The sequence below is a fragment of the Eucyclogobius newberryi genome, unplaced genomic scaffold (assembly GCF_026437365.1).
Source record: "Eucyclogobius newberryi isolate DKJ021-1_F unplaced genomic scaffold, fEucNew1.0.hap1 SCAF_18, whole genome shotgun sequence".
NCBI lineage: Eukaryota > Metazoa > Chordata > Actinopteri > Gobiiformes > Gobiidae > Eucyclogobius > Eucyclogobius newberryi.
The window spans coordinates 5225076-5241887 of NW_027315812.1; the positions used below are offsets into that span (position 1 = coordinate 5225076).

General features: G+C 44.4%; 1 protein-coding gene across 1 annotated transcript in view; it reads left to right on the forward strand.

Annotated features, from left to right (window-relative positions):
* Positions 1 to 16812, forward strand: part of drosha (drosha ribonuclease III) — a 210482-nt gene that overhangs the window by 13971 nt on the left and 179699 nt on the right. The window contains exons 8-10 of the mRNA XM_072450415.1: positions 1478 to 1564; positions 7811 to 7897; positions 15737 to 15808. Coding sequence (XP_072306516.1) covers positions 1478 to 1564; positions 7811 to 7897; positions 15737 to 15808 — 246 coding nt within the window. The remainder of the gene's footprint in view (positions 1 to 1477; positions 1565 to 7810; positions 7898 to 15736; positions 15809 to 16812) is intronic.

The window sequence follows — 16812 nt, forward strand, 5'->3', positions numbered from 1 at the left end:
CCCGGAGAACAGGTGAGCATTTACCCCGGAGAACAGGTGAGCATTTACCCCGGAGAACAGGTGAGCATTTACCCCGGAGAACAGGTGAGCATTTACCCCGGAGAACAGGTGAGCATTTACCCCGGAGAACAGGTGAGCATTTACCCCGGAGAACAGGTGAGCATTTACCCCGGAGAACAGGTGAGCATTTACCCCGGAGAACAGGTGAGCATTTACCCCGGAGAACAGGTGAGCATTTACCCCGGAGAACAGGTGAGCATTTACCCCGGAGAACAGGTGAGCATTTACCCCGGAGAACAGGTGAGCATTTACCCCGGAGAACAGGTGAGCATTTACCCCGCCCGGAGAACAGGTGAGCATTTACCCCGGAGAACAGGTGAGCATTTACCCCGGAGAACAGGTGAGCATTTACCCCGGAGAACAGGTGAGCATTTACCCCGGAGAACAGGTGAGCATTTACCCCGCCCGGAGAACAGGTGAGCATTTACCCCGGAGAACAGGTGAGCATTCACCCCGCCCGGAGAACAGGTGAGCATTTACCCCGGAGAACAGGTGCGCATTTACCCCGCCCGGAGAACAGGTGAGCATTTACCCCAGAGAACAGGTGAGCATTTACCCCGGAGAACAGGTGAGCATTTTCCCCAGAGAACAGGTGAGCATTTACCCCGCCCGGAGAACAGGTGAGCATTTACCCCAGAGAACAGGTGAGCATTTACCCCGGAGAACAGGTGAGCATTTACCCTGGAGAACAGGTGAGCATTTACCCCGCCCGGAGAACAGGTGAGCATTTACCCCGGAGAACAGGTGCGCATTTACCCCGCCCGGAGAACAGGTGAGCATTTACCCCAGAGAACAGGTGAGCATTTACCCCGCCCGGAGAACAGGTGAGCATTTACCCCAGAGAACAGGTGAGCATTTACCCCGGAGAACAGGTGCGCATTTACCCCAGAGAACAGGTGAGCATTTACCCCGCCCGGAGAACAGGTGAGCATTTACCCCAGAGAACAGGTGAGCATTTACCCCGGAGAACAGGTGAGCATTTACCCCGCCCGGAGAACAGGTGAGCATTTACCCCGGAGAACAGGTGACCTTTACTTGTCTGTCCTTCTCCACGTCTGGCTCTGCCCCGATCGTCTTCTACTTTTAAAGAATTACCGTATTTTCCGGACTATAAGTCGCACCTTTTTTCATAGTTTTGGCCGGGATGCGACTTATACTTATATTTTTACTTATATACTTATACTCCGGAGCGACTTATATGTGATATTATTTGTTATTTTCACACAACTGCATTTCATACTCCAGTGCGACTTATATATGTTTTTTTCTTCTCTATTATGCATTTTTTGGCTGGTGCAACTTATATTCCAGGAAATACGGTAATATTAGAACAGCTGGACTTTAGTGGTAGTAAATAAAGTGCGTCCATTTGTTCAAGAGAAAATGCTGAACGTTTTATCTCTTTTATCTCTTTCAGCCTGTGAAGCTTTGTCGCCCGATGAACAACAACTCGGGGAAGCTGTTCCACTACCGCATCACCGTGTCTCCGCCCACCAACTTCCTGGTATCAGACTCTTCACTTACACTTTTCTCCTTTAAGATAAACGCGTTCTACTTCAACCTTTAGAGGCCTGAAAAAGAACACAGTTCCCGCTGCTGACAGGGCAGTTTGTAGCTTGTAGTTTAAACGCTAATTAAAGCCATAAAAATGCATGGAAAGTCAAGTTTAAGACACGTTTCTGACCGTCGTGTGTTGTTTGTGATGTGTTCTTGACCGTCGTGTGTTGTTTGTGTTGTGTTCTTGACCGTTGTGTGTTGTTTGTGTTGTGTTCTTGACCGTCGTGTGTTGTTTGTGTTGTGTTGTGTTTCTGACCGTCGTGTGTTGTTTGTGTTGTGTTCCTGACCGTCGGGTGTTGTTTGTGTTGTGTTTCTGACCGTTGTGTGTTGTTTGTGTTGTGTTCTTGACCGTTGTGTGTTGTTTGTGTTGTGTTTCTGACCGTTGTGTGTTGTTTGTGTTGTGTTCCTGACCGTCGCGTGTTGTTTGTGTTGTGTTTCTGACCGTCGCGTGTTGTTTGTGTTGTGTTTCTGACCGTCGTGTGTTGTTTGTGTTGTGTTGTGTTCTTGACCGTCGTGTGTTGTTTGTGTTGTGTTCTTGACCGTCGTGTGTTGTTTGTGTTGTGTTCCTGACCATTGTGTGTTGTTTGTGTTGTGTTTTTGACCGTTGCGTGTCGTTTGTGTTGTGTTTCTGACCGTCGTGTGTTGTTTGTGTTGTCTTCTTGACCGTCGTGTGTTTGTTATGTTCTTGACCGTCGTGTGTTGTTTGTGTTGTGTTCTTGACCGTCGTGTGTTGTTTGTGTTGTGTTCCTGACCGTCGCGTGTTGTTTGTGTTGTGTTCTTGACCGTCGCGTGTTGTTTGTGTTGTGTTCTTGACCGTCGTGTGTTGTTTGTGTTGTGTTTCTGACCGTCGCGTGTTGTGTTGTGTTCCTGACCGTCGTGTGTTGTTTGTGTTGTGTTTTTGACCTTCGTGTGTTTGTGTTATGTTCCTGACCGTCAAGTGTCGTTTGTGTTGTGTTCTTGACCGTCGTGTGTTGTTTGTGTTGTGTTCTTGACCGTCGTGTGTTGTTTGTGTTGTGTTCTTGACCGTCGTGTGTTGTTTGTGTTGTGTTTCTGACCGTCGTGTGTTGTTTGTGTTGTGTTCTTGACCGTCGTGTGTTGTTTGTGTTGTGTTCTTGACCGTCGTGTGTTGTTTGTGTTGTGTTCTTGACCGTTGTGTGTTGTTTGTGTTGTGTTCTTGACCGTCGTGTGTTGTTTGTGTTGTGTTGTGTTTCTGACCGTCGTGTGTTGTTTGTGTTGTGTTCCTGACCGTCGGGTGTTGTTTGTGTTGTGTTTCTGACCGTTGTGTGTTGTTTGTGTTGTGTTCTTGACCGTCGTGTGTTGTTTGTGTTGTGTTCTTGACCGTCGTGTGTTGTTTGTGTTGTGTTCTTGACCGTCGTGTGTTGTTTGTGTTGTGTTTCTGACCGTCGTGTGTTGTTTGTGTTGTGTTCCTGACCGTCGGGTGTTGTTTGTGTTGTGTTTCTGACCGTTGTGTGTTGTTTGTGTTGTGTTCCTGACCGTCGCGTGTTGTTTGTGTTGTGTTTCTGACCGTCGTGTGTTGTTTGTGTTGTGTTTCTGACCGTCGTGTGTTGTTTGTGTTGTGTTGTGTTCCTGACCGTCGTGTGTTGTTTGTGTTGTGTTCTTGACCGTCGTGTGTTGTTTGTGTTGTGTTCCTGACCATTGTGTGTTGTTTGTGTTGTGTTTTTGACCGTTGCGTGTCGTTTGTGTTGTGTTTCTGACCGTCGTGTGTTGTTTGTGTTGTCTTCTTGACCGTCGTGTGTTTCTTATGTTCTTGACCGTCGTGTGTTGTTTGTGTTGTGTTCTTGACCGTCGTGTGTTGTTTGTGTTGTGTTCTTGACCGTCGTGTGTTGTTTGTGTTGTGTTCCTGACCGTCGCGTGTTGTTTGTGTTGTGTTCTTGACCGTCGTGTGTTGTTTGTGTTGTGTTTCTGACCGTCGCGTGTTGTGTTGTGTTCCTGACCGTCGTGTGTTGTTTGTGTTGTGTTTTTGACCTTCGTGTGTTTGTGTTATGTTCCTGACCGTCAAGTGTCGTTTGTGTTGTGTTCTTGACCGTCGTGTGTTGTTTGTGTTGTGTTCTTGACCGTCGTGTGTTGTTTGTGTTGTGTTCTTGACCGTCGTGTGTTGTTTGTGTTGTGTTTCTGACCGTCGTGTGTTGTTTGTGTTGTGTTCTTGACCGTCGTGTGTTGTTTGTGTTGTGGTCTTGACCGTCGTGTGTTGTTTGTGTTGTGTTCTTGACCGTTGTGTGTTGTTTGTGTTGTGTTCTTGACCGTCGTGTGTTGTTTGTGTTGTGTTGTGTTTCTGACCGTCGTGTGTTGTTTGTGTTGTGTTGTGTTTCTGACCGTCGTGTGTTGTTTGTGTTGTGTTCCTGACCGTCGGGTGTTGTTTGTGTTGTGTTTCTGACCGTTGTGTGTTGTTTGTGTTGTGTTCTTGACCGTTGTGTGTTGTTTGTGTTGTGTTTCTGACCGTCGTGTGTTGTTTGTGTTGTGTTGTGTTCCTGACCGTCGTGTGTTGTTTGTGTTGTGTTCTTGACCGTCGTGTGTTGTTTGTGTTGTGTTCCTGACCATTGTGTGTTGTTTGTGTTGTGTTTTTGACCGTTGCGTGTCGTTTGTGTTGTGTTTCTGACCGTCGTGTGTTGTTTGTGTTGTCTTCTTGACCGTCGTGTGTTTGTTATGTTCTTGACCGTCGTGTGTTGTTTGTGTTGTGTTCTTGACCGTCGTGTGTTGTTTGTGTTGTGTTCTTGACCGTCGTGTGTTGTTTGTGTTGTGTTCCTGACCGTCGCGTGTTGTTTGTGTTGTGTTCTTGACCGTCGTGTGTTGTTTGTGTTGTGTTCTTGACCGTCGTGTGTTGTTTGTGTTGTGTTCCTGACCGTCGCGTGTTGTTTGTGTTGTGTTCTTGACCGTCGTGTGTTGTTTGTGTTGTGTTTCTGACCGTCGCGTGTTGTGTTGTGTTCCTGACCGCCGTGTGTTGTTTGTGTTGTGTTTTTGACCTTCGTGTGTTTGTGTTATGTTCCTGACCGTCAAGTGTCGTTTGTGTTGTGTTCTTGACCGTCGTGTGTTGTTTGTGTTGTGTTCTTGACCGTCGTGTGTTGTTTGTGTTGTGTTGTGTTCTTGACCGTCGTGTGTTGTTTGTGTTGTGTTTCTGACCGTCGTGTGTTGTTTGTGTTGTGTTCTTGACCGTCGTGTGTTGTTTGTGTTGTGTTCTTGACCGTCGTGTGTTGTTTGTGTTGTGTTCTTGACCGTCGTGTGTTGTTTGTGTTGTGTTGTGTTCTTGACCGTCGTATGTTGTTTGTGTTGTGTTCCTGACCATCGTGTGTTGTTTGTGTTGTGTTTTTGACCGTCGTGTGTTTGTGTTATGTTCCTGACCGTCGTGTGTTGTTTGTGTTGTGTTCCTGACCATTGTGTGTTGTTTGTGTTGTGTTTTTGACCTTCGTGTGTTTGTGTTATGTTCCTGACCGTCAAGTGTCGTTTGTGTTGTGTTCTTGACCGTCGTGTGTTGTTTGTGTTGTGCTCTTGACCGTCGTGTGTTGTTTGTGTTGTGTTCTTGACGTCGTGTGTTGTTTGTGTTGTGTTCTTGACCGTCGTGTCTTGTTTGTGTTGTGTTGTGTTCTTGACCGTCGTGTGTTGTTTGTGTTGTGTTTCTGACAGTCGTGTGTTGTTTGTGTTGTGTTCTTGACCGTCGTGTGTTGTTTGTGTTGTGTTCCTGACCATCGTGTGTTGTTTGTGTTGTGTTTTTGACCGTTGTGTGTTTGTGTTATGTTCCTGACCGTCGTGTGTTGTTTGTGTTGTGTTCTTGACCGTCACGTGTCGTTTATGTTGTGATCTTGACGTCGTGTGTTGTTTGTGTTGTGTTCTTGACCGTCGTGTGTTGTTTGTGTTGTGTTCTTGACCGTCGTGTGTTGTTTGTGTTGTGTTCCTGACCGTCGCGTGTTGTTTGTGTTGTGTTCTTGACCGTCGTGTGTTGTTTGTGTTGTGTTCCTGACCGTCGCGTGTTGTTTGTGTTGTGTTCTTGACCGTCGCGTGTTGTTTGTGTTGTGTTCCTGACCGTCGCGTGTTGTTTGTGTTGTGTTCTTGACCGTCGTGTGTTGTTTGTGTTGTGTTTTTGACCGTCGTGTGTTTGTGTTGTGTTTCTGACCGTCGCGTGTTGTGTTGTGTTCCTGACCGTCGTGTGTTGTTTGTGTTGTGTTTTTGACCTTCGTGTGTTTGTGTTATGTTCCTGACCGTCAAGTGTCGTTTGTGTTGTGTTCTTGACCGTCGTGTGTTGTTTGTGTTGTGTTCTTGACCGTCGTGTGTTGTTTGTGTTGTGTTGTGTTCTTGACCGTCGTGTGTTGTTTGTGTTGTGTTCTTGACCGTCGTGTGTTGTTTGTGTTGTGTTCTTGACCGTCGTGTGTTGTTTGTGTTGTGTTCTTGACCGTCGTGTGTTGTTTGTGTTGTGTTCTTGACCGTTGTGTGTTGTTTGTGTTGTGTTCTTGACCGTCGTGTGTTGTTTGTGTTGTGTTGTGTTTCTGACCGTCGTGTGTTGTTTGTGTTGTGTTCCTGACCGTCGGGTGTTGTTTGTGTTGTGTTTCTGACCGTTGTGTGTTGTTTGTGTTGTGTTCTTGACCGTTGTGTGTTGTTTGTGTTGTGTTTCTGACCGTTGTGTGTTGTTTGTGTTGTGTTCCTGACCGTCGCGTGTTGTTTGTGTTGTGTTTCTGACCGTCGCGTGTTGTTTGTGTTGTGTTTCTGACCGTCGTGTGTTGTTTGTGTTGTGTTGTGTTCCTGACCGTCGTGTGTTTGTGTTATGTTCCTGACCGTCGTGTGTTGTTTGTGTTGTGTTCCTGACCATTGTGTGTTGTTTGTGTTGTGTTTTTGACCGTTGCGTGTCGTTTGTGTTGTGTTTCTGACCGTCGTGTGTTGTTTGTGTTGTCTTCTTGACCGTCGTGTGTTTGTTATGTTCTTGACCGTCGTGTGTTGTTTGTGTTGTGTTCTTGACCGTCGTGTGTTGTTTGTGTTGTGTTCTTGACCGTCGTGTGTTGTTTGTGTTGTGTTCCTGACCGTCGCGTGTTGTTTGTGTTGTGTTCTTGACCGTCGTGTGTTGTTTGTGTTGTGTTCTTGACCGTCGTGTGTTGTTTGTGTTGGTTTCCTGACCGTCGCGTGTTGTTTGTGTTGTGTTCTTGACCGTCGTGTGTTGTTTGTGTTGTGTTTCTGACCGTCGCGTGTTGTGTTGTGTTCCTGACCGCCGTGTGTTGTTTGTGTTGTGTTTTTGACCTTCGTGTGTTTGTGTTATGTTCCTGACCGTCAAGTGTTGTTTGTGTTGTGTTCTTGACCGTCGTGTGTTGTTTGTGTTGTGTTCTTGACCGTCGTGTGTTGTTTGTGTTGTGTTGTGTTCTTGACCGTCGTGTGTTGTTTGTGTTGTGTTCCTGACCATCGTGTGTTGTTTGTGTTGTGTTTTTGACCGTCGTGTGTTTGTGTTATGTTCCTGACCGTCGTGTGTTGTTTGTGTTGTGTTCCTGACCATTGTGTGTTGTTTGTGTTGTGTTTTTGACCTTCGTGTGTTTGTGTTATGTTCCTGACCGTCAAGTGTCGTTTGTGTTGTGTTCTTGACCGTCGTGTGTTGTTTGTGTTGTGCTCTTGACCGTCGTGTGTTGTTTGTGTTGTGTTCTTGACGTCGTGTGTTGTTTGTGTTGTGTTCTTGACCGTCGTGTCTTGTTTGTGTTGTGTTGTGTTCTTGACCGTCGTGTGTTGTTTGTGTTGTGTTTCTGACCGTCGTGTGTTGTTTGTGTTGTGTTCTTGACCGTCGTGTGTTGTTTGTGTTGTGTTCCTGACCATCGTGTGTTGTTTGTGTTGTGTTTTTGACCGTTGTGTGTTTGTGTTATGTTCCTGACCGTCGTGTGTTGTTTGTGTTGTGTTCTTGACCGTCACGTGTCGTTTATGTTGTGATCTTGACGTCGTGTGTTGTTTGTGTTGTGTTCTTGACCGTCGTGTGTTGTTTGTGTTGTGTTCTTGACCTTCGTGTGTTGTTTGTGTTGTGTTCCTGACCATCGTGTGTTGTTTGTGTTCTGTTCCTGACCGTCGTGTGTCGTTTGTGTTGTGTTCCTGACCGTCGTGTGTTGTTTGTGTTGTGTTTCTGACCGTCGTGTGTCGTTTGTGTTGTGTTCCTGACCGTCACGTGTCGTTTGTGTTGTGTTTCTGACCGTCGCGTGTCGTTTGTCTTGTTTTTCAGACGGACAGGCCGACGGTGATCGATTACGACGACCACGAGTACCTGTTTGAAGGCTTCTCGCTCTTCTCCCACGCGCCGCTCGCCAACGTAAGCCCTATAGGCGCCGGGCATTAATATTACACCGCTTCCACCGCCGCGCCCGCTTTTATATTTCATATTCTTCTTCATTTATTGATCCGCAGCTCCCGGCTGCTGCGTTCACCTCGTTGTTGGCAGGAGGTGAATTGTTTGAACTGGTCCAACTGTCCACACTGTTCCCCGGGTTTATGCAGCATTTACCACGCACTCCAGTTTAGGGCTGCACAGATTATTCTACAATAAGAATAGTAATTAGTAGTCATTTGTCAATAATTGTTATCTGGACTAGTCAACTTAATTTTCATTGTCGCCACTATTATATCACTCAAGTTGTTTCATTAATGGTAAAATATCGACTGCTGTATAAGATCTTTTGACAAAATAAAATGGAAAATTATCAAAAACAACATTTAATCTGCAAATTGGCAATTCCAATATTGAAGCAGAACTAACAAAGGACCAGGCTAGATGAGCTAACCCAGAATCAAACCGGGTCTGAACCAGGTCTGAACCAGGTCTGAACCAGGTTTAAACCAGGTCCAAACCGGGTCCAAACCGGGTCTAAATCGGGTCTAAATCGGGTCCAAATCGGGTCCAAATCGGGTCTAAAGCCAGATTTAAGTCAGGATTAAGCCGCACCATAACAGGTTTAAGCTAACCCAGAATTAAACCAGAAAACAAGAAACTTTTTTAAAAATTCATTTATTTGAGGGATGGGTCGCGGCGGCCCAGATCAGATTGTTTGGCGTGCCTGATCTGGCCCCCGGGCCGCAAGTTGACTAGCCCTGCTTCAAAACATCCACTAGAAGTCTTTGGTTTTAGTGAGTGTTCTCTCTCTTATTCCCCCTCTGTCTGTATAATTTAGCTTCACTGTTGAAGAAAAACACAGGATAAACGATAATATTGAAGCTACAGAACACAATAACCCTAAGGTAGAATAATGCCAAGAAAAACAACCCCGTTCTAAATGTCTTTATTTATCCAGAGTCGCTGTGAGTCGTGGTGTTGAATCGTGAGTAATATTACTTGAGACTTGACGTCGGGAGCAGCGGATCGTCCTGTTGCGTGTGTTTTACGTGTACTTCATGTGTACTTTTCTGAAGCGCTTCTTTCATAACCTCCTCTAGTCCGGCGACACATGGTTTCATTCGGCTCGACTCTTGAACTCGCCCCGTCCAAAACAACAACCCACTTGACAAAAACGTCCTCTTTTGTCCGCGTTACATCTGCTCTCGCTCTTGACCTCCTCCTCTGCCATGTTTTTATTCTCGACACAAAGTTTGAAGCTCCCTTTGGTCAAACTTTACCACAATTATGACTTAAAACAATGATTCTACTTTTAATTATCGCTCTGTTTTACTTATTTATATGAAAAGGGCGATTCTTGGCTGAAATAAACATAGTATAATAGTAGTAAGTATATTAGGTCTACTGTTTCTACTAATATACCGTATTTTCTGGACTATAAGTCGCACCGGAGTATAAGTCGCACCAGCCAAAAAAATGCATAATAAAGAAGAAAAAAACATATAGTAGTCGCAGGAGTATGAAATGCAGTTGTAAGTGTGAAAATAACAAAGTATATAAGTACCGTATTTTCCGCACTATAAGGCGCACTTAAAAGCCTTTAATTTTCTCATTAAACGACAGAACGCCTTATAGTCCGGTGCGCCTTATGTATGAAAAATGATCGAAAATAGACCATTTATTGGCAGTGTACTTTATAATCCAGTGCCCCCTATAGTGCGGAAAATACGGTATAAGTATAAGTCGCACTAGCCAAAAAATGCATAATAGAGACAAAAAGTTGCACTGGAGTATGAAATGCAGTTGCAAGTGTGAAAATAACAAATAATTTCACATATAAGTCGCTCTGGAGTATAAGTATAAGTTGCACCCCGGCCAAAACTATGACAAAAGGTGCGACTTATAGTCCGGAAAATACGGTACTACGATTTAGAAGCAAAATTAAAACTTTTAAAATCAATCTTTAGTCCAAAAAAAGTACACCTGACTTAAAGTACTTTTTATCTGGTTGGTTTTGTCACAGAAATGTGTTAAAACATGTCTTTATATGCATTAATTAAGGTTTAATTATCAGACAAGTGAGGAATAAGATAAGATAAGATATTCCTTTATTGTCCCACATGGGGAAATTTCATTGGTGCAACGCAGGTAGATACAGAGGTAGATACAGAAGAACAGATCACTTATAGGAAGTCTGAAAAACACTTTCAGTAGAAGATCTCCTATAAATAAATAAAAACTCCCATAGACAAATAAATAAATACCATTGCATGTGATCCCGACAGTAATTGCACATGAATATGTGTCACGACAGCACATAGATTGCACATGAATTTCACAGTAATTGCACATGAATTGCACATGAATTTCACAGTAATTGCACATACGACAGAATTGCACATCAGTATTAGGTTAGGTCAGTATTGCGACGGGATAACGTGACGATCTCCGGGTAAGACGACTGTTCTCCGCAGTTTCATGAGTTCCTCCTTTGTGGAAACGCGGTACGGCGCCGGCCGGGGGGCGGGGCCGGAGCCGGGGGGCGGGGCCGGAGCCGGGGGACTCAGAGCCAAGACACATCGCAACGACACGACGAAAACACTCAATCCAGCCGAATAAAGTCAAAACAAGTTAATTTAAAGCGATTCCAGTGCGTGTCCCGATCGTTCGTGAAGTTCCTCTTTCATATAAACGTGTATATAAACGTGTACATAAACGTGTACCGACGACACGCCGTACTTTAGCGCGGCCGGAGGGCGCGGGGGGGGGGGCTGGTGGGCTCGCTCGGAGCTAGCTCACGTCACAACAACACAACGAACGCAACGAAAAACGCTCAAATCCAGCCGAAAAAAGTCAAAAACAGTTGAATTAAAAAACTATTCCAGCGCGTGTCCCTATCGTACAGTAAAATAGAAAAAATATACTAACTATATTTACAAAATATAGGAAATAAAGCACAATAAGTGTGAGAAAGAAGAGAGAGCGTTTACACCGGGCTGCCAGCTGTACCAGCGCCTTATGACGCTGGTATATCACTTGATATACCTTTTACGTGACGTTTATTTACTTTAATTTGAAATCTGCTCTTTTTGTAGCGTCTTTTCACTCAAAACAACGCACTCAATATTCACATTTTCGCGTCGTGAACAATCGTGAAGTCGCTACCGCTTTTACGGCCACGTTTCGACTTCACTTTTCCTTCCGTCGGCGTGAAACATTGCCGAGGTCGTGACTTGCGCCGTCCGTTTTCAGACTTTGTTTCATCCGTAAAGAGGAGACGCCTCGGATCCGATCAATGCGGCGCACTTAAATAACGCACATTTTTCCCTCCGCTCTCCCGCGCCGCGAATAATAAACTAATCGGTCAATATCCTTCCAGCTCCGCGAAGTAGCGCCCGGAGGATTAGCCGCGATTTGAACTGGATAATTCAAACGCGCCCCTTGTCAAAAGCTAAGTGGCCCGGAACGCTAAAGAGCAGGCGGCTTGGGGATTAGCGCAGAGCGGCGAAATTAGCCTCCCGCTAGTTAGCGAGCGCCACTGCTACGGGCGAGCGTTGAGCGCGGCGGCTTCCAGGTTAATCGGCTGAAAAGACAACAAAAAGCTTGCGAGATTAGCGGCCGGGTTTATCTCGTCAGACGGGTTACTTTGTTGTCAAGGGTTCATCGTTAGCGTGCGGCTGCATGCGCGAAACCGGATCATTGGCGTTTGAGTGTTGTTGAACCTCTAAATTGGCGGGATTAGTCCGTGATTGGACTTGGCATGAAGTTGGAAATAGTAAACTGAAGTTATTGTGTTTGAACGAATCAATATGAATCAATGTTCTAGTCATTTGGCCTTCCATCCTCCAATACATGTCCCTTTGTACAAAAAACAAGCTAGCTTTTTTCATCTTGGACAAGGCAAGACTTAACTTTAATATTTTTATTTTATTATCATTAGGCCCGAGCGCCACAAGCTGGCGAGAGGCCTATTAGTCTCGTAAGGCCGTGCGAAGCACGGCTGCGAAAGTGCGCACATAGTGCGCACGAAATCGAGCGCGAAGCGCTCGCCCACTTCCAAACACTCACTAACGCACTCCTCCACTCATGCACGCCCCGTGCATGCTAATTAGTTGTAGGAAAATGGAACATTACCGTTGTAAACGGGCGAAGCCCGTGCAAAAGTTTGCACTAAACAAGCACTTTACATTCGCGGTCGTCATCCCCATATAAAGCACTCATTTGCGCTAAGTAGCTCACGAATACGTTCCCCATCTCTTGCATGTTCCGTGCATATAAGCATGTAATGCAAAAATTGAACATTATTACTGTATAGAGGGCCAAAAACACAAAGTGGGCGGAGCCCACTCAAAATTATCGAAAGTACCCGTCAGTGACCAGGGACCCACACCATGAGGTAGGAAAGCGCGAGCGCTTTCCGAAAATGTATAGTTTATGATATTTGAAAAATGGGAAACATTGTTTTCGCATCGGAATATTATTCTTTCTTCTTCTTCTCGGGACCAACCCCCCCATTTTTCACCCAGTGAACATTGACGAAAAGTCACAAAAATTTGCACACCTCTAAAAATCGTGCCTCTCTACATTCTGGCTATTTCCCTTTTCTAAAATAAAAAAAATTGGCGCGTCAGCGCCCCCAAATGTACCAAAAATGCATTGAGGGATGGGAAATGACCCAAAAAAAATCTGATCGTAGAATCATGAAATTTGGCGCAGAGGTAGATGGTGACAAGAGAAGTAAAAAATATTATTACGGCAACGCCGTCTGCCCAACCAAATGTCGGCCATATTGCTTCAAAAATGGCTAAACATGACTTCGGAGTTTTTCCAAACGTCGTACTTTTACAAACTCCTCCCAGGGCGTTGGCCCTAAAAAGCTGAAATTTGGTGAAAATGCTACTGAGGAGTGGGACATCAAAAGTTATCCAAATTACATTGATACCTCTCACGGTCTCTGTGCGGCGAAGCCGCAAACTGTAGCTAGAATTTCAGAAATCTCCCATATTTAAAATTTCTGCCGTTTGCGCAGATAAAGTCCGAATTGCGTCAAATTAGAATCAGTTGTTAAACTCTTTGCCCTAAACCCACTTGAAGTGAAATAAATTCATTTGGCGCCACAGCGCCCCCTACAGATTTTATATGGAGGTTAAATGTTTAGTTTTGCGAAATTATATGAAATTTGACACACAACTCAATTTTAGCATCCCCATCAAAAAAGTCAATGAGACCCATGTCATAATTGTTATGGCGTTGCCGTAACGATGACCGAAACCATCCATGTTATTCCAATGGGGAAATCGCCAGAACATGTTTACACTTTATACTTTCACAAACTCCTCTTAGGGCGTTAGCCCTATTAACCTGAAATTTGGTGAGACTCATCTTCAGGGGTGGACCATCAAAAGTGATCCACATTTTTATTCAAAGAGTCACGGTGTCTGTGCGGCAAAGCCGCACATTGTGCCAAGAATTCAAAATAAAATTGCTTTTTGATGGTAAAACAAAGGGGAGAAGATGTGACAGCGTCACAGATTCAGCAGTAGGCGCAATAAAAGGACAATTGGGGCGCGTTAGCGCCCCCTCCTCTTGCGGCGTGGCGGCGGCGTGGCGAGGGCCGATCATTGCCGCTTGCGGCTATATTTATTATTATTATTACTATTATCATTATGTTTTTTTTAAAATTATGATTACTATTATGATTTTATTATTATTACTATTGTTTTATTATTATTATTTTATTAGGCCTGAGCGCCAGAAGCTGGTGAGAGGCCTATTAATCTCGTAAGGCCGTGCTTCACGTAGTGCGCACGCAATCGAGCGCGAAGCGCTCGCCCACTTCCAAACACTCACTAATACCACCCATATAAAGCACTCATTTGCGCTAAGTAGCTCACGAATACGTTCCCCATCTCTTGCATGTTCCGTGCATATAAGCATGTAATGCAAAAAATTGAACATTATTACTGTATATAGGGCCAAAAACACAGTGTTTTCCACTCAAAATGAACGAAAGTACCCGTCAGTCTTCTTCTTCTTCTTCTTCTTCTTCTTCTTCTTCTTCTTCTTCTTCTTCTTCTTCTTCTTCATCTTCATCTTCATCTTCATCTTCATCTTCATCTTCATCTTCATCTTCATCTTCATCTTCATCTTCATCATCAAGGCACAAAAATTTGCACACCTCTAAAAATCGTGCCTCTCTACATTCTGGCTATTTCCCTTTTCTAAAATTAAAAAAAATTGGCGCGTCAGCGCCCCCAAATGTACCAAAAATGCATTGAGAGATAGGAAATGACCCAAAAAAAATCTGATCGTAGAATCATGAAATTTGGCGCAGAGGTAGATGGTGACAAGAGAAGTAAAAAATATTATTACGGCAACGCCGTCCGCCCAACCAAATGTCGGCCATATTGGTTCAAAAATGGCTAAGCACGACTAGGGAGTTTTTCCAAATGTCGTACTTTTACGAACTCCTCCCAGGGCGTTGGCTCTAAAAAGCTGAAATTTGGTGAAAATGGTACTGAGGAGTGGGACATCAAAAGTTACTCAAATTACATTGATACCTGTCACGGTCTCTGAGCGGCGAAGCCGCAAACTGTAGCTAGAATTTCAGAAATCTCCCAAATTTAACATTTCTGCCGTTTGCGCAGATAAAGTCCGAATTGCGTCAAATTAGAATCAGTTGTTAAACTCTTTGCCCTAAACCTACTTGAAGTGAAATTAATTAATTTGGCGCCACAGCGCCCCCTACAGATTTTATATGGAGGTTAAATGTTTAGTTTTGCGAAATTATATGAAATTTGACACACAACTCAATTTTAGCATCCCCATCAAAAAAGTCAATGAGACTCATGTCATAATTGTTATGGTTTTGCCGTAGCGATGACCGAAACCTCCCACGTTATTCCAATGGGGAAATCGCCAGAACATGTTTACACTTTATACTTTCACAAACTCCTCCCAGGGCGTTTGCCCTATTAACCTGAAATTTGGTGAGACTCATCTTCAGGGGTGGACCATCAAAAGGTATCCACATTTTTATTCAAAGTCACGGTGTCTGTGCGGCTAAGCCGCACATTTTGCCAAGAATTCAAAATAAAATTGCTTTCTGATGGTAAAACAAAGGGGAGAAGATGTGACAGCGTCACAGATTCAACAGTAGATATAATAAAAGGACAATTGGGGCGCGTTAGCGCCCCCTCCTCGTGAGGCGTGGCGGCAGCGTAGCGGCGGCGGCGTGGCGAGGGCCGATCATTGCCGCTTGCGGCTTTAATTATGATTACTATTATTATTATTATTATTATTATTATTATTATTATTATTATTATTACTATTACTATTATTATCATTTAAAGTTACTAAAATACAAAGACTGAAAAAAAACACAATTTTAAAAAGGAATATTTATTAATGCATTCATTTTCTACAGCTTGTTCCAGAGTCGTGGGTGACATGAGCCTATCCCAGTGACTTTGGGCCTTAACTTAATTCATAGTTGTTTTTAACCCTGTTCTCCGTCTGCTGGAGCACGTTTAGCTTCAGGTCCTCTCCCCTCCGAGCCTCACAAACACTCCGTTCTGAATCTCCTCGATCTGTGATGTCATATTCTACCTGTGACATCACTCCTGCGGATCTTCTGCTGTTTTTAACTCCATAAAACTAGCTAAAAAGTTATCCATCGATTGTGAAACTCGGGATGTGTTCTCTGTGTTCTTCTCACACTTGCTTCTGTTGTAATTATCCTTCTGACGCCAGCGCTGTCTTCAAGTCGTTTACCGTAAAGTTCAAACGCCGCGGTAACGAGTCTCTTTCTCTCCGCCGCAGATTCCATTGTGTCGCGTGATTCGCTTCAACATCGACTACACCATCCACTTCATCGAGGAGGTCGGTCCGGAGGTCGGTATAAACACACAGTGAAGGGTCCATCGCAATGTTTTATTGTATTTGTTTGATTACCGTATTTTCCGGACGACAAGGCGCACCAGAGTATAAGTCGCACCAGCCAAAAAATGCATCATAGAGAAGAAAAAAACATATATAAGTCGCACTGGAGTATAAGTCACATTTTTTCACAACGACAAACTGTGGCAAATCTAGTCAAAAATCTCTTTGTCTCGTGACTAATCGAAAGAATAATCGCAAAACTAATCGATTAGCGAATAAGTGATCGTTGGTCGCAGCCCCAGTTTAGTCGATTAATCGTTGGTGTCTTAGTTTGACATTTGTATTCGTCAACTCATCTTTTTTGGGCTGGAATTAAAAGGATTTCTATTCGGTGGATTGAAAGTTACGAGAAAAGTAAAGGAACAAGAGTTAGTTTAAAGGTCGATAACGATATAAATCATGCAGAATATGTGTCGTTTAACATTTTGGTAAGACTATATTGGATTTTTCTCTATGAAACACTTGTTTATCCGCTCGCGTCCTCGACACCGCCGCGCAGCCGACCCGCACGCGACCCCCGGACCTCCGCCGCCCGCTAAGCTAAGCGCTAATCCTGCCAGAGAATCCAGAGAAAGTGCGAGTTTAAACCGCGTCGATAACACGGGAGACTTAAGGCGGCGGGAGTGGCTTATCGCCGAGACAGCGACGCCTTCTGACCTCGTGACTGGCTCGAGATTAAAACGTGACACGGGTAGAGGTGATTCCACGGCTGTTACCATAGCAACCAGACTGTAAACAAGAGCCAAACTCCACATAAATGACAACAGTTCTGATCTGACACATAAGACCATAAAACACCTTTATTTAGTCCAACCATGGTTTAAACTGTCTCTGTGTTGCACACTGATGACATCACAGAGGGATTCAGCTCTTACTTCACTTCAGCTTCATCGTGTCAAATTTAGTGCAAATATTTTCCTTGCGCAACTTTTGCCGTTCTGAACGAGACGATTAGC